Source organism: Callithrix jacchus, chromosome 3 (assembly GCF_049354715.1).
Source record: "Callithrix jacchus isolate 240 chromosome 3, calJac240_pri, whole genome shotgun sequence".
Classification (NCBI taxonomy): Eukaryota; Metazoa; Chordata; class Mammalia; order Primates; family Cebidae; genus Callithrix; species Callithrix jacchus.
The window spans coordinates 5976800-5999954 of NC_133504.1; the positions used below are offsets into that span (position 1 = coordinate 5976800).

Here is a 23155-nt window from a genome sequence, read left to right on the forward strand (position 1 = left end):
AGGTTAAGTTCATTACTGGAAAAATAGGAGTCTTCTTTTCAACGCAGCAAACAAGTCCTTTCACAGTATTGGTCCTGGGCCGAACAAACCCTCAAACGCTGACACTCCTCTGAGACATGCGCTGAAACGAGAGGACTAAGAATAAATCAGCGAGGAAGTGGAGATGCGGGAAAGCAAAGGGGGAGCTCTCGGGTGTGTGCCCGTCCCCAGGGCGGTCTCTTTCTCCGCACCCCGCTTAGGTCCAGCGTGCACTGGCGCCAAGTCTGAGTGTGAGCAAGCCCGAGTCCTGGATAGCCGCGCGGATGTGGGGAGGCGCCCAGGTGGGCTGTTTCTGAGTGTGAGCAAGCCCGAGTCCTGGATAGCCGTGCAGGTGCGGGGAGGCGCCCAGGTGGGCTGTTTCTGAGTGTGAGCAAGCCCGAGTCCTGGATAGCCGTGCAGGTGCGGGGAGGCGCCCAGGTGGGCTGTTTCTGAGTGTGAGCAAGCCCGAGTCCTGGATAGCCGCGCAGGTGCGGGGAGGCGCCCAGGTGGGCTGTTTCTGAGTGTGAGCAAGCCCGAGTCCTGGATAGCCGCGCAGGTGCGGGGAGGCGCCCAGGTGGGCTGTTTCTGAGTGTGAGCAAGCCCGAGTCCTGGATAGCCGTGCAGGTGCGGGGAGGCGCCCAGGTGGGCTGTTTCTGAGTGTGAGCAAGCCCGAGTCCTGGATAGCCGTGCAGGTGCGGGGAGGCGCCCAGGTGGGCTGTTTCTGAGTGTGAGCAAGCCCGAGTCCTGGATAGCCGCGCGGATGCGGGGAGGCGCCCAGGTGGGCTGTTTCTGAGTGTGAGCAAGCCCGAGTCCTGGATAGCCGCGCGGATGTGGGGAGGCGCCCAGGTGGGCTGTTTCTGAGTGTGAGCAAGCCCGAGTCCTGGATAGCCGCGCAGGTGCGGGGAGGCGCCCAGGTGGGCTGTTTCTGAGTGTGAGCAAGCCCGAGTCCTGGATAGCCGTGCAGGTGCGGGGAGGCGCCCAGGTGGGCTGTTTCTGAGTGTGAGCAAGCCCGAGTCCTGGATAGCCGCGCAGGTGCGGGGAGGCGCCCAGGTGGGCTGTCCCAGGCGATTCCCAGGAAAGCTCTTGAGGGAGCGTCCAGAGTGACTAGGGACCCACTGGGATCCCACCTGGGGCCCCAGCCGAGCGCGCGCCGCCGAGGGTGGGGGTGGGGCCAGCGGCCAGGCCACCCGGTTACCCAGCGACAGGATGCCCGGCGCGGGGCGGCGGAGCGAGTGCGTGCGGCGGCAGTTGCGAGAGAGACCCAGAGCCGCGGCGATGAGCCCGGGTAAGAGTTGGGCGGGCCGGGGCTCCTGGGGAAGCCGCGGGAACCCAGGGGAACCGAAGCGCTTTCAGCGGGCGGCTCCCCGCACCCCACGCCAGGGACTTCTCGGGTCCGCCCTTCTGCAGTCGCCACACATCTCCAGTTCTGCCCTAGGGCGGAGCACCCCTGCGGCAGCCGCGCTCGCTGTGGCTTCCCCGCTAGCTGTGGCTTCCCCGCTAGCTGCGCCATCTGCCGCCGCTTCCCGCCCGGCACACCCTCGGGTGGCCGCTTGCGGAAAGCTCCGCGCTCCGCCCCGCGCCCGGCCTGGCGCCGTCCCTCCGCCCCTTCCCTCCGCCCCGCCCCAGCCTTCAGCCCTGACCCCGCCCCATTTCTCTGCACCCGGCCCCACACAATCTCTCCGCCCCGTCCAGCCTTCAGCCCCGCCCCTCTTAGTATCCTCCGCCCCGTCCCAGCCTTTAGTTCCGCCCCCCCGCCCATCATCCGCCCCTCCCCATTCCTCTGCCCCCGCCCCATCCCAGCCCTAAGCCACGCCCCCTCCTTCAGCCTCGCCCCTCCAAATCCCTCCGCCCCGCCCCAGCCTTCAGCCCTGACCCCGCCCCATTCTTCTGCCCCTCACAGCCCCATCCAATCTCTCCGGCCCATCCCAGCCGTCAGCCCCGCCCCCTCCCTCAGCCCCGCCTCATCCTAATCCCTCCGCCCCGCCCCAGCCCTCAGCCCCGCCCCCCGCCCCAACCCTCCGCCCCCAGCACCTCCCAGCCGCGTCCCGCGACCGAACTGCCCCCTACGGTTCTGTTACAGGAAAGCAGCCTCAGGAAGAGAATGAAGTTGACTCCGTTCTCCTTTCAGCGTCCAAGATCCTGAATTCCTCGGAGGGGGTGAAGGAAAGTGTCGGCAGTGACACAGGTAAAATCGCCAGTTCTTAAAAGGCTCCTCTAACTGTACCCCGGGCGGCAGCCCCTGGCGTGCGCCACCTGGCGTGCTTCCCACAGCCGCGATGACACTGACAGCAGCCACCAGTGCTGCTCTAAGCACGTGCTGGGCCAGCTCTTTCATTCTCACAACACGTTTACGAAGTAGGTGCTATCACCATCCCCATTTCGCAGGTGGGGGAACGGGCACAGAGGGGTTAACTCCCTAAGGTCACACAGGCAGCAAGGAATGGAGCGGGCATGCAGCAGGGCGGCTCCGGGCTCCCTGTCTTCACCACCACGCTATGCTACGCCGCTTCTCCGAACGCCAGGTAAGAACTGTGGGGTTTTTTGGACAGACACGAAAATGATTCGCAGTCAGCCCTCGGTATCTGGGAGTTCCGCATCCTTGGATTCAAACAACCACAGATGGAAAATATTCAGGGGAAAAAAATAAAAATAACAGTAGCACGATTTTTTAAATACAAATTTTGAAACAGCGTAACAACCATTCACATCGCGTTTACATTGTATAAAGTATTACAGGTAATTGAGAGATGGCTTAAAACATACGGCAGGATGTGCATAGAACCTATGCACACACTACCCCATTTTGTATTAGGGACTTGAGCATCTGCAGATGTTGCTATGGTCAGAGGCTCTGGAACCAATCCCCTGTGGATATCCAGGGAGGTGTGTATACCTTTTCTAAAGAACTGCTTTTTACAGTATTTGTGGACTATTTTATGGGGACAATGTTTGAAATAGCCACATAGCTAAAGCTTTCAAGTTCCACATAAACTATGAATAAGACGGGGTACCCAGCTAGGGGACTCTAAGAACATTGAAAGTGGAGTCTCACCTCCTGGAGAGAAGCCCTAGGCGACTACACGCCTCTCAGAGAAGCTGCTGTGAGGTGACACCCTGGGGAAGGAGCAGAGCATGGGGCAGAAGTGTCTAGACTGATGGGCCACACACAGACCCCCAGTTGCCCCTCTGTAGGATATGGGTTATCCTGATGCCATAGTGCTGAACCACAAGAGGCCTGAGGTTGGGACAGGATTTCTGCACCTCCACCATCCAAGATCTTCACAAAAAGCCTGTAGGGACCTGGAAAGAAAAGACTAGAGCAGCCACACCTACAGTCCTCTCTCCACCCTCCTGCCCCCACCCATGAGATCTGCAGGTTTCCCTGTGCAACCAGAAGGGGCAAAGGCAGCTCCTGAACGCAAAAGAAAGAGTCCTCACAGAGCGTTGAGACACAGGCAGCTCCATATTTCCCTCAAAGAGATCACGTAAGATCAGAAGAAATGAAAGTACCTTAGTTTGGCAAGATTATGTTTTCTAACAGGAATGAGGCTTAGGGTTCTGGAGAAACATGCCAACATTTATAGAAAATAGTTACATGCAGAATAGCACGTGTACTTAAGAGCTAATGTCTTTCTTGCCAGAACACCGTGGTTACAGGTGTGTTCTCAATAAACACCAGTTGTCAGGGGCCACCCAGCAATTCCCTGCCCACAACTACAGGCAAAATTAGGAGATATGGCTGGCACCTTCCCTCTGTTCTCCTGTCCATGCTTCATTGTCACCAAGTGATCCATTCCCCAAAATAATGACCTGATTTGTGTAACTACTGCCAGGTTACAGAGTTTTAGAATATTCCCACGGTCTCTATGGTTTCAGAACCAGTAGTTAACCTAATTAACCCTTACTGGAATGGGTTTGTGTGAATGTCCAGGGTGTTGTTCCCAGAACCCTGTTCTACCCGAGCCTTCATTCATTTGTTCATTTTGTAGGGAACCAGCTCCCACATCATCCATGGGTACCCCAAGTTCAATGGCGACAAAGGAATGAGAAAAAGACAGGTTGAGAATGCAAAAAGTGGGACCAGGGGGCCATCACTGCACTGGAGGCAGTGAAGGCCTCGAGCTCTGATCTACCACGGTATTTACAGGTTCCAATCACTTTGATCTACAGGGTAGGGGTGGAGTGATGGGGCGAATCTGTGAACCGGAAGTGAATCAGTGGCCGGAACTAGTGTGTCGTTGTAAAGATTGATAACAGTGGCCGTTTGGGAGTTTCACAAATTAAGAACACGTGGTTCTCTTCGACCTGTTATCCATGTGCAGCTGGTGGAACTCAGGCCTTACAAGGAGCCTACAAGTCTGGTTACATCTTAGTGCTACGAAGGGGTTTTATGTCCTTTAGCTCAATGTTTACGGGAACAGAGCCTGGGTCACCCTGCACGGGAACGTGAGGCGTGGAGAAGTCCGTCTCCCCAGAGGCCTCCCCAGTCTGTATGTTACTCATATCCAATTTATGTAGGCCCTCTGCAAGTCCTACCTCCTTTGCTGCTTCCCCCGACACATTTGTGGAGCATATTCTTCTGAGCACCTGCTAAGTTTCAAGTGCTGTTCTAGGTGCTGGGGACCCAACAGTGAATAACACGTGCAAGATTCCCTGCCCACACGGAGCTGACCTTCTAGTGAGGGAATAGACAGCCTAAGGATATTGTGTGTAAGTGGGGAATAAATCCTATGGAGAAAATAAGGCTGAGAACGAGTAGAGGAATATTTGGAGTGGCAGAGGTGGGTGGGAAGTGTGTAATTTTAAACAGTGGGGTGGGAGAAGGCCTCACTCAGCAGGTCACATTTAAGCCAAGACCAGAAGGAGGTAAAGAAGCAATCAGTGGCCGGGCACAGTGGCTCAGTGGCCGGGTGTGGTGGCTCATGCCTGTAATCCCAGCACTTTGGGAGGCCAAGGCAGGCAGATCATGAGGTCAGGAGATCGACACCATCTTAGCCAACATGGAGAAACCCTGTCTCTACTAAAAATACAAAAATTAGCTGGGCGTGGTGGCACATGCCTGTAGTCCCAGCTACTCGGGAGGCTGAGGCAGGAGAATAGCTTGAACCAGGGAGTCATAAATTGCAGTGAGCTGAGATCACGCCACTGCACTCCAGCCTGGTGACAGAGCGAGACTCTGTCTAAAAAAAAAATCAGTGCAGATTTCTAGGGAAAGAGCATTGCAGGCAGAGAGAACGGCTGCAAAGACCCTGGCGTGGAAGCGTGGCTGGTGTGACTGAGAAACAGCTCTTGTAAATGGAGCAGAACAAGCAGGGAAGCGTAGGACGGAGGAGCCAGGAGGAGGCTTTGTAGTTCCAGGGATGAATTTGAGATTTCTTCTGAGAAAACTGAGAAGCTCTGCAGAATTTTGAGAAGGCTTCTCTCCCCTCCATCTTGACTAGAAATTTTGAATTTACCAAATTATCATCATATTGCCTCTGCAGTAGTGAGTTAGTGTCTCTGGAGCATTCACTATGGCCATACACCTCCTCATGGGCTTTACCTACAAAGTGCACACTTGCCTAGAGTTACCCCCTCACTGCGAGTGTGTAGCAAAGCTAGGATTCAAATCTGAGCAGCAGGCAACGTGCTCCGTAGCTCCTTGCATAACAAGTGTGACGAAGCCTCGTGCAGAGGGTGCCACACCTCACAAGGCTTTGTAAGACAGGGACATCTAGGAATGAACTTGAATTGTCATAGAACTCAGTATTAGAACCTGCGGCCAGGCATGGTGGCTCACACCTGTAATCCCACATTTTGGGAGGCCAAGGCAGGAGGATCACCTGAGGTCAGGAGTTTGAGACCAGCCTGGCCAACATGGTGAGATCATGTCTCTACTAAAAATACAAAAATTAGCCGGGCATGGTGGCGCACGCTGGTAGTCCCAGCTACTCAGGAAGCTGAGGCAGGAGAATCGCTTGACCATGCGAGGCAGAGGTTGCGGTGAGAAGAACCTAAGATTGACAAAGAGAACCTGGCATCCTATATAGAATCGTGTTGCATTTGCAGAAATTTGTTCCTCTTGCTCTGTCTGTTGCAAGTATGCAGTTATTAGTTTTTGTATACATTGGATGCAATATTTTTTGCAGACTCAGAATAAGAATTACCTCAAAAGTCATCCCATTGATAACTATCTTGTTTTTCACGTTTGACACAAATATGAAACAGCTGGAAAACTTAAGTTGAATGTAAGATGAGTACTATTCCTTACATTCCCAATAAACTCTAATCTTGGTGGGTGGGGACCTGTCTTCCGCTTTGCTTATGCACCTCCCAAGACTGTACCTCTAGCAGGGACTTGGTAAATGGTGAACTGTGTGTTTTATCTCCTGGGTTCTTTGATATTTTCCCTTCCAATTCTGGAATCACATAATTCTATGTGACTACGTTTTGCTGAGTTTTAAAATTACCTTTCCTTTGGGAAAAAGGAGCAGCTGTTGTCTCTGAAACTCATAAGAAAAACAGAAACTTATGTTAATGGCTTTTAAAAAATAGATGAATCCAACTCCCTGCCTACTTTCTGCCTGCACAGAATCATCTGAACATTGCTGGAGAAAAACACCCGCTTTTGAATCATACCATGAATCGAAACTGAGCCGTCAGTGCTATTGGGAAAACTTAATTTATTTCCACAGCAAATTCTTTTTCAAATCCTCTGCAAGAAAGTGATTTCACTCTTCCTGTTCTGAAGTCTCGAACACCTTTCTCCCTGGCCTCTCCAGTCATAACACGGCCCCACACTCTGTGAAAAAAGTAGAAGCAGTCAGACCCAAAGCCCTTTATTCTCAGCCTTCACGTTTGTGAAAGCACCTGCCTGGGTCCCCATATTCTAAGCCTTCTCCCGTTTCAACGGAAGAACTGTCCTTCACCGATCACAGGTTATTTCCTTTGGATCTCATCCCTTCTGGAATCTCAGGTACTCAGCTTCTGCAATTAGCCTCCCTCGCTGTCCAAAATTATTGCTTTTCTCCCTTTCCGCTATGTGATTCCAGCAGCAAACAAGCCCGTTAGACTGTCCCGTGGTTTTAAAGAAAATCCTTCTGTTAGCCAGGTGTGGTGGCACATGCCTGTGGTCGCTGCTACTCTGGAGGCTGATGTGGGAGTGCGAGCAGGTTGTGGGGTGCTGGGGAGGCACAGCTCCCCCGAGAGAATGTTAGAGGTTCTTGGTCTCCCGCTCTCTCAGGAAGGAGAGGGGACCACAGCACCGTGCACTCGTAAATACCAGGCCAAAAAGGGGTTTGCAGAAAATGATTTCTTTAGGTAGAGAAAGAGGAAACGGAGAAGGGAGAAAACTTTTGCGAGAGAGAGAGTGTGGAAGGGGATCCGAACATGGAGTCCAAAGGGGTGTGGAGGAAGGGGACTTTTGACCTGGGAGGAATTCCCTCCCTCTCCAAGCCCCCTGGCCAATGACAGGAGTTCCTCAGAACTTCCGCTGGAGTGATTGACTTTTGACCCTTTCCCACGCATGCAAAAATTAAAACGGAGACGTTAAATCTCCCGGATGGAGAGAGATGGGAGCGGGGCGTGGCGCCGGAAGTTCTTGCCCGTAAAACTGCGCCCCCTTGTGGACCTTGGAAGAGAGCACATTCCCTCTGGGGGATCGCTTGAGCCTGGGAAGTGGACGTTGCAGTGAGCCAAGATCATGCTACTGCACTCCAGCCTGGGCAACAGAGTGAGACCCCAGCTGAAAAAAAAAAAAATCAATCCCTCTTGACCGTCACATCTCTTCCAGGATGCACTCTCATCCCTTCCACTGTAAAACTAGAAAGAGCTACCTATTCTCTATGCCCACCAAGCTCCACATTCCATTCTCTCCTCAAGCACTTCCTTCGAGCTTCTCTGCACGTCCTTCCATATGGCCAGTAGTGACATCCATGTTGAACGATGTGTTGATTGCTGCTCCCATGTGCTATACACCGGTAGACCCACCTCACTACTGGATATCTCTCCTTTGATGTTTAACAGACAACCTAGCCTTGATGTAGCTAAAAATATTTTTCTCCTAAAGCATGTTCCTACTCTGTTTTCCCTCAGAAAATTCTGTCTCCACTCATCCATCTGCTCTCACCAACAAACAAGGAGTCGTCCTTCATTCTTCTCTCCTGGCCCCAGCTAACCCTCCAGCAATGCTGCTGGCCTCGTCTCCAGAGTACATTCTGAATCCACCTACTTTTCTCCATCTCCTCCACCACCATTCTAGCCCAAGATACGGTCATCTCCTCTTGCATTATTGCAATAGCCCTGCAATTGCCTTCTCGCCCCCGCCCCATAATCCGCTATCATGCAGCAGAGTAACTCGTAAACGTTTCCATCAGATCCAATCATTCTCGTGATGGAAACCTTCCAAAGTTCCCCGTTTCACTTAAAGGAAAAGCCAACCCGCTCAGCTTGGCCTGGAGGCCCTGCTTAATCTAGCCCCTGTCTCCCACTCCGACGTCTCCTCACCTTGTGCCCCTGTGGGTTCGTTAAGCTGCTTAGTAATAGTGCAATCACACTGTGGCCAAAAAAGGAAGAAGAGATGGAAGATGAAACATAAATGTAGACAACATATATAAACCCCATTGCTTTCTTTAAAATCTCTTATTTACTGTTTCCCTCTATCAAGTCTGTACATTTCTTTTGGTCCCATATTTCTTATTTGGTTTTAGCTAAACAAATCCTATATTTAGCCTTGAACTTGCAAATCCTCCTAATGAAAGGAAATCTGTACAGAAAAAGGAGGCTGTTGCTGCAGGTGTAGGAAGGAGAAAGGATTTGGAACCGTTACATCATTCAGAATAAAGTCGAAGGCTGAAAATACTCACGAGAATGATACCCTCTCTTTGTGTTTACATCAAGAGCTGTGTGGAAATTCCCGTTACAGAACATCTTGAAACTTCACAGTATAAAAACCGTGTAACTAGCAAATATGAAAGGAGGAGTGTGGATGGAGGAGGTAGAATGCTCATTTTCTCATCTCTCTTGGCAGGAAGTATGTCAACACTGAATATCAGAACTGTATATTATTGAAACCATAAAGATTTCAATCTCAATTTTATATTAATTTTCATTGGCTTATAGGGATCTCTTAGGAAATAATATCTCTCATGTAGCAAAAAAAAAAAATCTGAATACTAGAAATAACTTCCACTACTTGCAGTTTAAAAAAAAAAATCTCTTAAATTCAAGTAAACATAGGTACTATTTATGTAACATGCCATTTATGTGTAAAATAATCCCACTTACTCCACATATCTGCATGGAAAGCAGACTGAAAGAAGGCTACCTAAAATGAACAACAGTTAGTTTTGGTGGTGGGATTCTAGTGATAAATTCTTTTTGATTTGCATTTTGGTCTAGTAAGTTCACTAGAAGACGTTACTTACGAGTCTGAAAAACTTTGTGATTCCTTTTCATACTGGTCCCAGCCTTCCTTCGGTTCCTTATTTTTTGGTTGAACAGTTCACGATACCAGGAGTTGACCTGCCATTTTATTCCCACCAAGAGGCAAACCGAAAGCCAGATCCAGACAGACCCACTCTCCCTCCCCGCCCTCTGACTGAAGGTGGGATTCTTCAATAGCCAGGCAGCTTTGGGCTCCAAACCAGTGTTGCTTTTTTGGTGGTGAGGGCCAGAGGGCAGAAGGGGTGCCTGTACTTTGCAACCAGCTTCTCTAACATCTGACAGATTGCCAGCCAAAGAAGAGTTGCTGACCCGTTTAAAAACTTAGGGCAGAAATTATCAGCCCAGGGGAAGCTTCAGTCATAGCTCTCATTTTATTTAGGACTCTGAAAGCTTTTATTAATACACTTACAAAGCAAGTAGCCTGACATTCAGACAAAGAGGACGTCAGGAAATTTGCAAACATTATATAGTCTCCCCCTGTTGCAGATCTATAACCTATCCAGGAACGTATCGAGCAACTGACATTCTGCCTGTTACCAAAGGAAGCTGGAGTACTTCTGTCTGCTGTATCTTAGTATCAGAGTCACCAAAGAAAACTCAAAAGTCAGGCGCTGGATGGAACCACGCTTTACTCACAGAGCGAAGAGACAGAGCAAGATCAGTCAGTAGTGGGTATTGGTTCCCCATGGCCAGAGGGCCCCTCCTGTCCTCTGCTGTCTATCTAGCAGGGGACAGAGAGAGTACTGAGTTCGGCCAGGCACCATGTGACACACACGCTTAAACAGAACAAAAGCGTACACACTGAGTCTGAAGCGGGGAGTGCTCTCCCCGCCCACAGTAGCAAGTCAGCACGGGCTGTGAGTAAGGGCTTAGAAAGAATCCTCTTGGCAAAGAAGTGTTCCAGGCCCGGGCACATTCATACATGGCCAAGAGGGGAATCTAAGGACTATGTGTGTGAAACTGCCTCTCCCAAGGGAGGCAACATGTGGGTGTCTTGCTTAAGAGCAAGACAAAAATGATGCTGTTGATCCACCTTGGTTTCCATAAGGGGGAAAATGTCATGGAAATTTCATAGAAATCGAGGCCTATATACAACTTTGCCAAGGGTTTCCCATAACATGAGGATTATTTGGGTTTTTTTAAATGTAGTTTATATCCTAGAAACAAAGATATTTGATATTGGAGTTTTTGAGACTTGTAAGTGTGGTGCTGCAATGTCATGTTGTGCTCTGAAAGTGAAGACACTGTTCAACCTCAAGTGGATATTTCAAGGCAAGTGAGAATTATCTCAAGCTTATTATGTGACTAGCATAGTGTGAATATCAGATGTTCTCGTTATCTCTGTCTCACCATCCAAGAAGGTTAGGAGACCGCTTCCTATTACAAGTATTAAAAAACAAAACTGGGAATTAAGTCATATGGTTTTTCAATTTTGCTTCTTAGAATATGGCTGCGTATCAGAATCAGAAAATCAAATCCAGCCACAATCAGCATTGAAAGTGAGTCTGTATTTCATTTTATTATCTCCAAAATCCTGGGTAAAGGCTGATCTTTTTCAGAATAAATACTCCCTGAATGCATAAATGGGTTCTTCCACTTTATCCTGACAAAGATCTTCAGGAAAGCACACTGGGGAGTTAGCAAAATGACTAAAAATGTGAACCGCCTGACCCCCATGGGATCCTTTCAAGTGATAGGCAACTTTGGGAGACGTGAAATCATAACAACCCCAGAATATGTTTCCCTGCCTGAAAATATTCAGCGTAATGCTTCGCTTCTGTCACAGGTCCTTCAGCATCAGTTGGAATCGTTTCAGGCTTTGAGAATGCAGACTTTACAGAACGTTAGCATGGTACGTTTCTTTTAATCTACATACGAAATATCTCACCTAGAAGTATCATCTCATCTTCTAAGCTGATGGTCACTAGCCACTGGATTAGCTGACTCAGAATTTAACATAATAGAGGGCAGGACACATTCTAGGCACATCATTTCTTTTAAGGAAACTACCTTCTTCTCTCTGTTACACGCATGTTTGCAAACAAGCCAAAAGACATAGTACTCGCTGATTTTTTAAATACACGTTTATAGTCTATATACAGACTACAAACAGGGACTCGCATGACAAGTGACATAAAATCTAATTCAAACTGGCTTAGGAAAAAAATGCACTTTAACAGCTCAAGCAAATGAAAGTCCTGGAAAGAGCTCACTTCAGGACGGCTGAGTCCCCGTGATCAGGTCTCGAGTTGCCGGAACAGGTCCCTGTATCCTGATTCTGCTTTCCACAGTAGGGGATTCTCAGACTTCTGTGGTGGCAGAAGATCTGCTAGAAGTCCCAGTTCTTTCTCCTTCCAAATTCAAGTCAAACAAGAAAGTACATTTTGCTTTGAGATGGAGTTTCGCTTTTGTCACCCAGGCTGGAATGCAGTGGCGTGATCTCGGCTCACTGCAACCTCTGTCTCCTGGGTTCAAGCAATTCTCCTGCCTCAGCCTCCTGAGTAGCTGGGATTACAGGCACTCGCCACAACGCCTGGTTAATTTTTGTGTTTTTAGTAGAGACACCTTTTTATCACATTGGCCAGGCTGGTCTTGAACTCCCAACCTTAAGTGATCTGCCCACCTCGGCCTCCCAGAGTGGTGGGATTACAGGTGTGAGCCACCACACCCAGCTACACTTTGCTCTTAATAGTTTACACTGAGGTTCCTGGCCTGATTCAGACAGCCCCCACTGGATCTCATGCAATGCTTGAAACAATCACTGTCGGGTAGCTGCTGTTTCTTGACTGGTTAGCATTCCGGTGCCCCTGGGAGTTAGAGGCCGAATCAATACTCTTATAAGCACGCTTCAACCAGAAGAAATAAGAAGTATAAACAGAAGGCTAGAGTACGGCTATTGGGGGCACATAACACACACATATTCTGTGCATCTCAAATCATTTGGATATAGTTCACAAAACTTTGTTTTAGTAGGCTGAGCACAGTGGCTCACGCCTGTAATCCCAGCACTTTGGGAGGCTGAGGCGGGTGGATTGCCTGAGCTCAGGAGTTTGTGACCAGCCTGGGCAACACTGTGAAACCCCATCTCTACTAAAATACAAAAAATTAGCCAGGCATGGCAGCATGAGCCTGTAGTCCCAGCTACTTTGGAAGCTGAGGCAGGAGAATTGGCTGAACCCAGGAGGCGGAGGTTGCAGTGAGCCGAGATCGCACTGCTGAACTCCAGTCTGGGTGACAAAGGGAAACTCCGTCTCAAACAAAAATAAATAAATAAAAGCTTTGTTTTACTAAATTGTTTCTGATTTTGTAACAATGCATGTGTGATTTTCTTGAAGATTAATGATCGATTGGAATAAATTAAGCAGCTTTTATTTATATTCTATACAATGGGAAAGAACGTTTACAGGCAGGAAATTTAAATTACAGTTTAATTACAACGTCTATTAATTTAATTACAACGTCTATTAATCTAATTACAACGTCTATTAATTTAATTACAATGTCTATTAACAATGTCTTTTAATTACAATGTCTATTATTTAATCTTTTAATTACAATGTCTATTATTCCTGTAGATTCATAAGTTTACAAATCTGAAATCAAATTTTTCTCAATCTATCTTTTAAAGGTACAGTCGGAAATCAGTGACATATTGAACAAAAGTATTATTGAAGCAGAAAACCCACAGTTCAGCTCAGAAAATAATCTAGTGTTTGGCCCGCACATCGACAAGGATTTGGTATGTCATTCTATAGAAATCACTTCTATACGTAGGTACTTCAAAATGTGACAACGGTCAGTTTATCTGCACTTTACATGATCCCCCATTTTACAGGAGAAATGGAGCATCAGCGATGAAAATAAGGAGACTCCAGTCCTGAAAACCTTAACAGATGTGTGTTTACCTTTGTACTTTTGTGATTTTCCCATTTCCCCTAAGAGTCTATGCAGCACATTTGAATTAGTTCAGATCCTGGAAGATTCCCACATAAATTCAAATACGAGGCAGTTTTGAAGCCAATCTAGTCACTTAGGATTCACCTAGCTCTGGGATAAATTCCCTAGAAAAGCTCCAAACCAGAGTTACCATCACTGTGTCCACAGATTCAAATTCACACTTCCAGGACAGTCACAGTCCTAAAATCATCTGAAACTAGGAAAGCCCAGAATTGGAAACATTCGTTTTCCCAAAACTCCCATTTGACCTACTGGCTCTATCTTCCCCAACTACCTCTGATGGCCTCTTGAAGGACTCTAAATTTCTATACTTCTGAAATTGAGGGATTGGCCCATGTATTTCACGAACCCTAAGGAAATAAGAGCAATTTCTAAGCAAATTGTGAAGACCAGAGTTACAGATCTCAAAGCAACTGTTGGAGAAAATCAGTCATACTTGCTATGCTCCTTGTTTAGGGTATATAACTAAATCCTCCACAAAACAGTATCTGTACTGCTTGGTCATGTGGCAAATGACCATACATTTATAACATACTTCTTACTGTTACAGCCTACAGAGAATCAAGAAGAAAACCTGTCTATAGAGAAAAGTCATCACTTCGAGGATTCCAAGACCCTGCATTCAGCAGAAGAAAAATTAAGTGGTGATAGTGTGAACAGTCTCTCTCAAAGTATAAATGTTCCATCCCAGAGACATTTCGAGGACACATTAACTCTGAGAACTTCAACAGACACTTTATCTTCAAACATGATTATACACCCTTCAGAAAATTCTGACATCTTGAAGAATTATAATAACCATTATCGTTTTCTACCTACTGTACCTCAAAATGGGATGTCTCAAGCTGATAGAGTAACACTGGGTAAATCCAAAATTACTGTGCCTTTTCTCAAGCATGGATTTTGTGAAAATTTAGATGACATTTGCCATTCTATCAAACACATGAAAGAAGAGCTTCAAAAGTCACATGATAGGGAAGTGGCACTTACAGATGAACTTCAGGTTTTAAAAACTGATCCAAATGTTCAAGGTAATGGTAAATATGACCTATCACCTCTTCACCAGGAAAAAAATGGCTTCATTAAGGAAGAAAACATGGATGGCAATTCAAATGAAGATAGAAAATCAAAGAGAACTTCAGAATTAGAGGCATTAATAAACAAATTACTCCCATTCAGGGAAACTGTGTCAAAATTCCATGTGAGTTTTTGTAGAAAATGTAAAAAATTATCTAAGAGTGAAATACACAGGGGAAAGAAAAATGAGAAAAACAATAAAGAAATTCCCATCACTGGCAAGAATATCACCAATTTAAAGTTCCATTCCAGAGTTCCAAGATACACACTGTCATTCCTCGACCAAAGAAGACATGAAATGAAAGGCGGAGACAGACAACCATTTCTAGTAAAACAAGGATCAACAATGTTTGAAAATGAGAAAACGTCCAACGTTAATTCTGTAACTGAGCAGTGTGTTGCAAAAATTCAGTATTTACAGAATTACCTCAAAGAATCTGTGCAGATACAGAAAAAGGTGACAGAACTGGAAAACGAAAATCTAAACCTTAAGTCCAAAATGAAACCTCTTATCTTCACCACACAATCTCTCATACAGAAAGTTGAAACATATGAAAAGCAACTTAAGACTCTGGTTGAAGAAAAGAGTACTATTCAGTCTAAATTAATTAAAACAGAAGAAGACAGCAAGGAGTGTCTCAAAGAGTTAAAAAAGATAATCAGTAAATACGATGCTCTCCAAGTCCAAAAAAAAACTCTAGAAGAACAAAACATGCAACTTTCTTTAGAGAAGCAACAAATGATGGGAGCATTAGACCAACTAAAAAGTCAGGAACACAAAACTCAAAGTGATATGGCCGTTGTCAAACAGGAAAACAACCGAATGAGTATAGAAATGGAAGCGACGAAAACCAACATTCTGCTGATACAAGACGAAAAAGAAATGCTGGATAAAAAAACTCACCAGCTTCTAAAAGAAAAAAGCTCACTGGAAAATGAACTAAAAGTAAAGCAGCTGGAGATGATGCAGCTAAAAGAGAAAGAAAGATTGGCCAAAACCGAACAAGAGGCACTTCTTCAGATAATACGAACTGTTGAAGAGGAAAAACTGAACCTCGAAACAACATTACGAGAATCTGCTGCTGCCAGGCAAATTATGCAAAGAGAAATTGAGACCATTCAAACCTACCAATCTACTGCAGAGGAGAATCTGCTGCAAGAAATAAAAGCTGCAAAATCAGAAGCAAATATTTATAAAAATAGCTTGTCAGAAATTGGCAAGGAATGCGAAGTGTTATCAAAAATGGTAATGGAAATGAAAACAGATAATCAGATTCTAAAAGAAGAGCTAAAGAAACATAGTCAGGAAAATAGAAAATTGGAAAACAGCATCAGTAGACTTACCGAGGACAAAATGCTTTTAGAAAATTATGTAAGAAGCGTAGAAAACGAAAGGGATACCTTGGAATTTGAGATGCAGAATCTTCAACGGGAATATTTAAGTTTAAGTGGTAAAATGTGTAGTCAGCATAATGACCCTTCAAAAACAACTTATATTTCAAGAAGAGAGAAATTCCATTTTGACAACTGTACTCAGGAAGACACTTCCAGTCCTCGGAGTAGGCCTTCGGCTCCAGATCCGAAAGGTACACAGGTCCTGGTAGGTGAGTAGACTTGTATTTAAGATTCTTTTAGCCTCTTGGGCGCTAGACGGAATATAGACATAAGGAGGAAACTTGAAGGTGAATACAATTTTGTTTTGTAAAAATGGTATCCAATTTATTATACAGTGAAATTATTTAGGGATTTTTTTCTAGATAAAATTTATATTATTTGGTTTACATTAATTATGTACATTGCATATGCACAAAGCAACTTTGGAGCCAGCAAGAGGGAGTTAATTATTACTCTAAAGTGTTGGCAGCACTTCAGGACTCCTAAAGGATGGCACTGCTTACACTCTAACATATAAGAAGTTCATTTGTAAGTGCCACTGCCCTGTCATGTGACTTGTGAAGCTCCTCTTTCCTGTGTTTGATAGAACAGCAAATGTCATCTAAGTTTAAGTAGAATTCTTCTTTTTTTTCTAGGAATTCCAAGTAAACTGTATCAATTGCTTCCATCCAAGATATATAAATAAACTGCTCAAATCAATGTTTCAAAACCCTTTGTGCAAGTACTTTTTCCCCCCACAAAATAATTTTAAATTATATGATCACATGAACCTGGTAACTGATTCGGCTAGTTGTTAAAATTAGAAATTGGAATTAGGTATATATTTTACATTGTCAAGAACAGTGGCGAATCTGAGATTTTCCCCAACTGGTAAGCTGATGTTTTAGCTGCTACAGTTCTGTGGGTTCTAGTGCAAGGCACAGGACTCCTGAGTGAGAGAGAAAGGAGAGTGTTACAATGGCGGGGGCCAGAGCGTCAACATGTTTGCGTTGGTTCTTCAAGCTCTAATTTCTATAGGCAGCAAAAAGAGGACCACACGGTGGGTCGCATTACAGGAGAGAATGAGCTCAGAGAACCAAGTATTATAATGCATAGTAAGCATCGCTGCCCTTTGCTGTAGATGGAAAGGTTACTCGGGACAATGAGCAGGCCTGTCCCAGCTCCGCAGGAAACACAATTTCTAGCTTCCAAGGTTGCAAGCACACCTGCCCTGTGCTCCAGAGACACTGTATTTCTAAGACTGCTTGGAAAACATTCCTTGTTGAATTTTGCCAAATGCTTTTTCTACGTTTATTGAGGTGATCGTGTTTTTCTCCTTTAATCTGTTAATATGGTAAATTATGTTAATTTTGAAACCTTAACCTTGAATTTCTGGGATAAACTCCACTAGGTCATGTGGTATTATTCTTTTCATATACATTCCTGGTTTCAATTTGATAACATCTTATTAAGGATTTTGCTTCTATATTCAGAAGGTTATTATCTGTATTATTTTCATGTAATCTCTTTGTCTGGCTTTGGTATCAGGAAAATCCTGTTGGGAAGTGTTTCCCCCTCTTCTGTATTCTGAATTTGTGCAGGATTGGTATTATTAGTATTATTCCTTCCTTAAATATTTAAATATGTAATGCTCATAAATATTTGTAAAATATGTAATATGGAAATACTCACCAGAGGGCCTGGAGTTCTCTAAATGGGAAGGTTTTACATTGCTACGTGATTTCTATTAATATAGAACTATTCAGATTTTCTATTTCTTGAGTTAGGGTTGATAATTTGTATGTTCTGAGGAATTTGTACATTTCATGTAAGTTCTCAAATGTATTGTCATAAAGTTGTTCATAATATTCCTTATTAGCGTTTTAATGTCCAAAGGACTTATGGTGATGTCCCGTCTTTAATTTCTGACATTGGTAATTTGGGGGTTCTTTTTTCTTTATCATTCTTACTAGAGTTTTATCAATTTTATTGTTTTTTTTAAAAAATCGGGCCGGGCGCGGTGGCTCAAGCCTGTAATCCCAGCCCTCTGGGAGGCCGAGGCGGGTGGTTTAATGGACTTACAGTTCCAAGTGGTTGAGGAAGCCTCACAATCATGGTAGAAGGCAAAAGGCATGACTCACATGGCAGCAAGCAAGAGAGAAAATGAGAACCAAGCAAAGGGGTTTCCCCTTTTAAAACCGTCAGATCTCGTTAGCCGTATTCACTACCATAAGAATAGTATGGGGAAAACTGCCCCATGATTCAAGTAACTCCCACCAGGTCCCTCCCACAACATGTGGGAATTATGGGAGCTACATTTCAAGATGAGATTTGGGTGGGGACACAGCCATACCATATCATACCCTTATCAAAGATAACTTTCCCAATGCATTATTTGATATACAGATATTTTACATTTCCCTTTTAAAATATAACCACCACCAGCCCCTGCCCTTGTTGAATGAGGGCTCTTGATAGCTCACTATGAATTACAGTATTATATTTAAGTCACATCTCTTAAGAGCAGATATTTTTTAAAGAGAGGGCAGGTGAAGAAGAAGTGATAACTTGGGGTCTAGCAGGTGAGGCCTAGGTGGGATGCCTCAGGAGAAGCAGCTTGACAGTTAGAGAGGAACATGGGAGGACCCCAAAGACTGACTTCATCCATCTTCCAAAGTCATAATTTTTATAAGATACTCAGCTAACAAGTACATTCCCCCTCAACCCCTCCACTCATCCTGGGGCTGCCATTGGCTAAGTAATCTGATGCTTTACATAAATAAAGCCACAAATAGAGGGCACATTACCACATAAGCCGAAGCATTTGCCTCACTATATCATGTGTATATATTGTATCTATGTAATACTATAAATGGATCTAGCATTTCTCTTTGATGTTAAGAATGCTTTAGTAGGCTCTGACACTTGGGTAGCTATCAATCCAATTTTCAATACTTCCGAGAAGAAACAGCAAGAATTTACTGTGTACTTCCTACCCTCCCAGCAGCCACTTCCACTCCTCCCCTCCAACCCTGCAATTTTTTAACATTAGAAGTAAAACCAAATGAGAGATTGTACTTTAGGATTTTATAAAATGTGTAGACATATTCTGCTCAGAAACATAGATCTAAAAACATAAATCAGCAACCACGTGTTAGTAGCAAATACTATTTATTAATTAAGTAGTATTAAAATAAGGAAGAGAATTCGAGTTGCAGGCTTAAATTTCTTTTATAACATTATATCTTTTCAAGTAATTAGCTCTTGATAATGAATTACTGGTAGTTAAGATCTAGAAAGCTACTTGTCTTCCAGTTGCTAATAGGATGGTACTGAAGCAGTCTTGTAGTTCTTTGAATTGAGTGCCCTAAAATTGGAAAATAAACACACATTAATTTTATAGGTGCAGGTCAAATACCTGTACATTCTTCATTCTTTTTTTTTTTTTTTTTTTTTTTTAAGACAAGGTCTCGCTCTGTCATCTCCAGCTCAGGCTGGAGTACAGTAGTGCCATCACAGTTCACAACAACCTCAACCTCCTAGGCTTTTAAGCAATCCTCCTGCCTCTGCTGCCAAAGTAGTTGGGTCTGCAGGCATGCACCACCATGCCTGGCTAAGTTTTGTATCTTTTGTAGAGACAGGGTTTTGCCATGTTGCCTAGGCTGGTCGTAAAATTCTGGGCTCGAGCAATCTGCCTGCCTTGGCCTTCCAGAGCGCTGAGATTACACACGTGAGCCACCATGCCCAGCCTATGTGTCCATTCTTATAAAAACTGTTTTCATTAAAAAATTTAAAATTAATGGTCTCTGTAACATATTAACAATCCAAAACCAAAACTTTCTCATCAACTTAAAATACCTCATTAAAGCCATACATACTTCGAAGATATAATCTAAGAGGGAAAACAACTACAGAATCAATTTTAAAACTACTGTCCAAAGGTCTACTAGTTTTAAAATTAGGGTAAAAGAAGCTAGAACTTGATTTAGGATAATGTTTTGATAATGTACTCTAAAAAGAAAGAGATGCCAATAAATTCAAAATTAGTAAACAGAAGATGAACTTCTGATTTTTCAAAAGAACAATCACTTACTCTTCTCTTTCTCCCTGCTCCAAACATACATGCTACTGCATCATAGAACTTTCTCAGGTTTATTCTCCGGATAGAATATAACACAGAAAACCTGAAATGCCGTCCCCTCTCCCCCTCACACACAAAGTTCCACCTGTCAGAGGGTGGGTGTGGTGAGGAAAATTCCTATTTTACCATCTGTTTATTAGATGAAGTTGGGCAGAGTAGTGATAGGTGGCTTGCCAGAGGTTAAAGGTTAAAAAGATAGAAAAAAGCTCCATATCTTCCTGTTTCTAAGTCCAATACTCTGTCAGCTAGCCCACAGATGATAATATTCCTGTCGACAGCAGTTTCAATCACATACATTTACCCTACTATCCAGGGGAATCGTGGCTCAGTGACACAGATCAGTTTTTGTTAATTCATAAAATGTGAATTTTGCTAGGCCAAAATCAATTACTTATTCCACAAAATTGTCACCAAAGTGCTACAAAGAGTAGATAAGATAGGCAAAAATCAGTCACTGTCATCATCCATATTAGCATATTACATAATAAAACCCATATAGGTTAAGCCGCCATTCAAAATATATTTCCGGCCAGGCAGTAGCTCATGCCTGTAATCAGAAATACACCTTTGTAGTGAAGGGCAGTTTTTTTGTGTGTGAAATAATAATGTTAGTATTATAATTACTATCCCCAAGTGATAAAGATGTACTACCATTTTTATAAAAGAATGTAAATTTAGTGTCCTATAGACACAGAATAACTGACTGTTTTTACTCCCAAGAACTTTTTCAGGTTTGAGAGTGTACAAAACCTGGATACAATTTAAGTTTTACGATACTTTGGTAATATACTTTTTCTCAAAGCATTATAGTTACGTTGGCATTTTTAATTAACCAGAATATTTTGTATTTTCACAGGTTATCTCAACGTTAAAGACAGAACTCTCAGGCATCATTAGGATTCCTCACAACTGCTAAGAAACTCCCTTTGAGAAACAGCCAATGTTAACATGTCCTGCTAACTGACTATGAATACCTAACTAGTCTCAAATGACTCACACTAAGGCGCTACAGATTTGCTTCAAAAATTATGCACAGATTGGTTTGGTGCAGATAAGTTAGGCTTTTTCAGCTGAGAATTTCCGAAGATGAGAGAGAACTTCTACAAGGGAGGGCAGGTACCTGTATGTGGAAGGAGCTGAGATATCTAAAGTCACCCAAATTTGTCATTTAAAAAAGTATGCATAAATAAAAGATACTATTTTGAAAAGAGATAAAAGTTGGAAACGATTTTTAGTTGGCTTATAAGCTAAGTGTGAGATACTCCTACCTTCTGACATTCAAAGTCATTATACTTTCAACTGGTCTGCTCTTCGGTCCGCTTGGTGGGTGGAAAATCTTACCGTCTTTGCCAGAAATCTTTGCCAGTTTAGTTACATAAGGGTCGGCAGAATGTGATGGGTAAGGATCAAACGTTCCTGCCTTCATTCCACCAGGCTGCAAAGAAAAATGAGACAACTTAATGTGATTTTGTAAAATGCCTCTACAAAATTAGCTCGTGAAGAAGTTCACATTTATTTTGGTAGCCTACAGAGCTGGTTTTAAAGGAAATGATACTGTTTAATTCAAATACCACCAAAAGGTCTCCCTATCACCAACTTTATAGGGTCAAAACATCATAATCCAAAAGCTCTCTATAAAAATGACAATGTTTATAGGAAGGTAACAGTCTAAACTATTGCCAAGCATTAATATCTTAGAGTTTACCAGACCAGGCTCTGACAGTTAGAAAGAGAGTCTATTAAGTAAGGAAAACCTCAGTCAGATGTATTTCGATAGAGAATGAGGAACAAGGAGGATGGCACAACATGCGTTTACTAAATGCAGTCAGTGATGGAGAAGATACTTAAAAAAAAAAAAAAGCAATGAGCAACAGCATATAGAAATAGGACGTGAGAGGCCAGTGAGATCCACTTCACTGCTCTTGTAGTAGACCAGGAGAAGCCGCTCCAATATGCTTCAGCCTATACACAAGACAGAAAGCGCTGCCTTGACTTCTTAAACTGATCTGACAGAATTTTAAACTTTATATTCTATACAGTCACCAGGAAAATTCCATGCAATCACAACTCATTTAATTAGGCACCCTTTTCTTATAGTATCTATGCCAAATATACATGAAGGTTTAACTCATTTGAAAGACACGACTGTAAGTTTTCAGGTTTTCCCGACTGAAAACACATGGATTAAAGATCACAATAATAAGAAGACTTAAGAAAGCTTAAATTAATTAAAAGTATAAAAGTCAGTTGAATTAAAAATAGAAAAAACGCAGATTAAATAAATCCAAGTGATGCTTTAAAAAGTAGATTAATAGCTAAATCTGTAATAGAATCCAGAATGCAAAAGAAGTGAGGGAAGTCTATACCTATATTAAATATCAAAAATATAAAATAATATTTCTGTAAACTTCTATGTGAATAAATTCAAAAACCTGAATAAAATGACTGATTGTCTAAGAAAATATAAATAATCAACATCGACCAAAAAGAGATAGAAAACCTACACAAAACAGATGTCCCCATGCAACAATCCTGCATGATCTGCACATGTACCCCAGAACCTAAAGTACACTAAAAAATAAAAACATAAAATAAATGTTAATATATCCAAAATATGAAGAGTAAATTTTATAACAAAACATCAAAGGTCTTTTCCTTTTTGGAACTTTAGAAAATAATTCTGAAGTTCTGAGAATACGACAGAATAACCAGCATAACTTTTTTTTTTTTTTTTTTTTTTTGAGATAGAGTCTCACTCTGTTGCCCAGGCTGGAGTTCAGTGGTGCAATCTCAGCTCACTGCAACCTCTGCCTCCTGGGTTCAAGTGATTCTCCTGCCTCAGCCTCTGGAGTTGCTGGGATTACAGGCACCTGCCACCACGCACGGCTAATTTTTTATATTTTTAGTAGAGACGGGGTTTCACCATGTTGGGCAGGCTGATCTTCAACTCCTGACCTCATGATCCGCCCACCTCGGACTCCCAAAGTGCTGGGATTACAGGCGTGAACCACCGTGCCCAGCCAGCATAATTTTAAAGCGTAAGAAGAGACCAGACCACTCACTATTAAACATAATAGAAATTAAAAGGTTTTTTTGGGCAGAAATAAACAGTCAAATGGAATGAAAACTCAGAAACATATCTTCAAAAATAAGAATTTTGGGTTT

At 43.7% G+C, this 23155-nt stretch overlaps 2 protein-coding genes and 1 long non-coding RNA gene across 20 annotated transcripts in view; 1 reads left to right on the plus strand and 2 right to left on the minus strand.

Annotated features, from left to right (window-relative positions):
- The first annotated feature begins 1215 nt into the window (after positions 1-1215).
- CCDC110 (coiled-coil domain containing 110) lies at positions 1216-21207 on the plus strand. 12 transcript variants are annotated; one of them, XM_078366139.1, is made up of 8 exons: positions 1249-1303; positions 2099-2203; positions 2404-2540; positions 10885-10940; positions 11228-11293; positions 13070-13180; positions 13949-16079; positions 20847-21207. In XM_078366139.1, exons 3-8 carry the CDS (start codon positions 2459-2461, stop codon positions 20885-20887), a joined length of 2487 nt encoding a protein of 828 aa, XP_078222265.1. In that variant the 5' UTR covers positions 1249-1303; positions 2099-2203; positions 2404-2458; the 3' UTR covers positions 20888-21207. The 12 variants fall into 12 exon arrangements, with proteins under 12 accessions (XP_035148398.3, XP_035148396.3, XP_078222265.1 ...); XM_078366137.1 differs by having other exon boundaries at positions 13949-16075; XM_035292507.3 differs by lacking the exon at positions 2404-2540 and having other exon boundaries at positions 1216-1303.
- On the minus strand, positions 6661-10186 carry LOC108590759 (uncharacterized). The gene is made up of 3 exons (XR_008479944.2): positions 10078-10186; positions 8503-8551; positions 6661-6799 (listed from the first exon to the last, which is right to left on the minus strand). It is a non-coding gene; the product is annotated as an uncharacterized LOC108590759 (long non-coding RNA).
- The window catches only part of CFAP96 (cilia and flagella associated protein 96), a 28124-nt gene continuing 23972 nt past the window's right edge, over positions 19004-23155 (minus strand). For all 7 annotated transcript variants that reach the window (XM_078366157.1, XM_035292525.3, XM_035292521.3 and 4 more), the window contains exons 7-8: positions 21259-21425; positions 19004-19216 (exon numbers count right to left, since the gene is read on the minus strand). In XM_078366157.1, the coding sequence (XP_078222283.1) occupies positions 19168-19216; positions 21259-21425 (216 nt within the window). In that variant the 3' untranslated portion in view covers positions 19004-19167. The remainder of the gene's footprint in view (positions 19217-21258; positions 21426-23155) is intronic.

What these genes read in the sequence shown, in the direction of transcription:
- CCDC110 (XM_035292505.3), top strand. Translation starts at nt 1,225, where the DNA reads ATGCCCGGCGCGGGGCGGCGGAGCGAGTGCGTGCGGCGGCAGTTGCGA. An exon ending in CGCACATCGACAAGGATTTG is followed by an intron (nt 13,181 to 13,948) that starts GTATGTCATTCT and finishes TTACTGTTACAG; the next exon opens with CCTACAGAGAATCAAGAAGA. An exon ending in CGAAAGGTACACAGGTCCTG is followed by an intron (nt 16,076 to 20,846) that starts GTAGGTGAGTAG and finishes GTATTTTCACAG; the next exon opens with GTTATCTCAACGTTAAAGAC.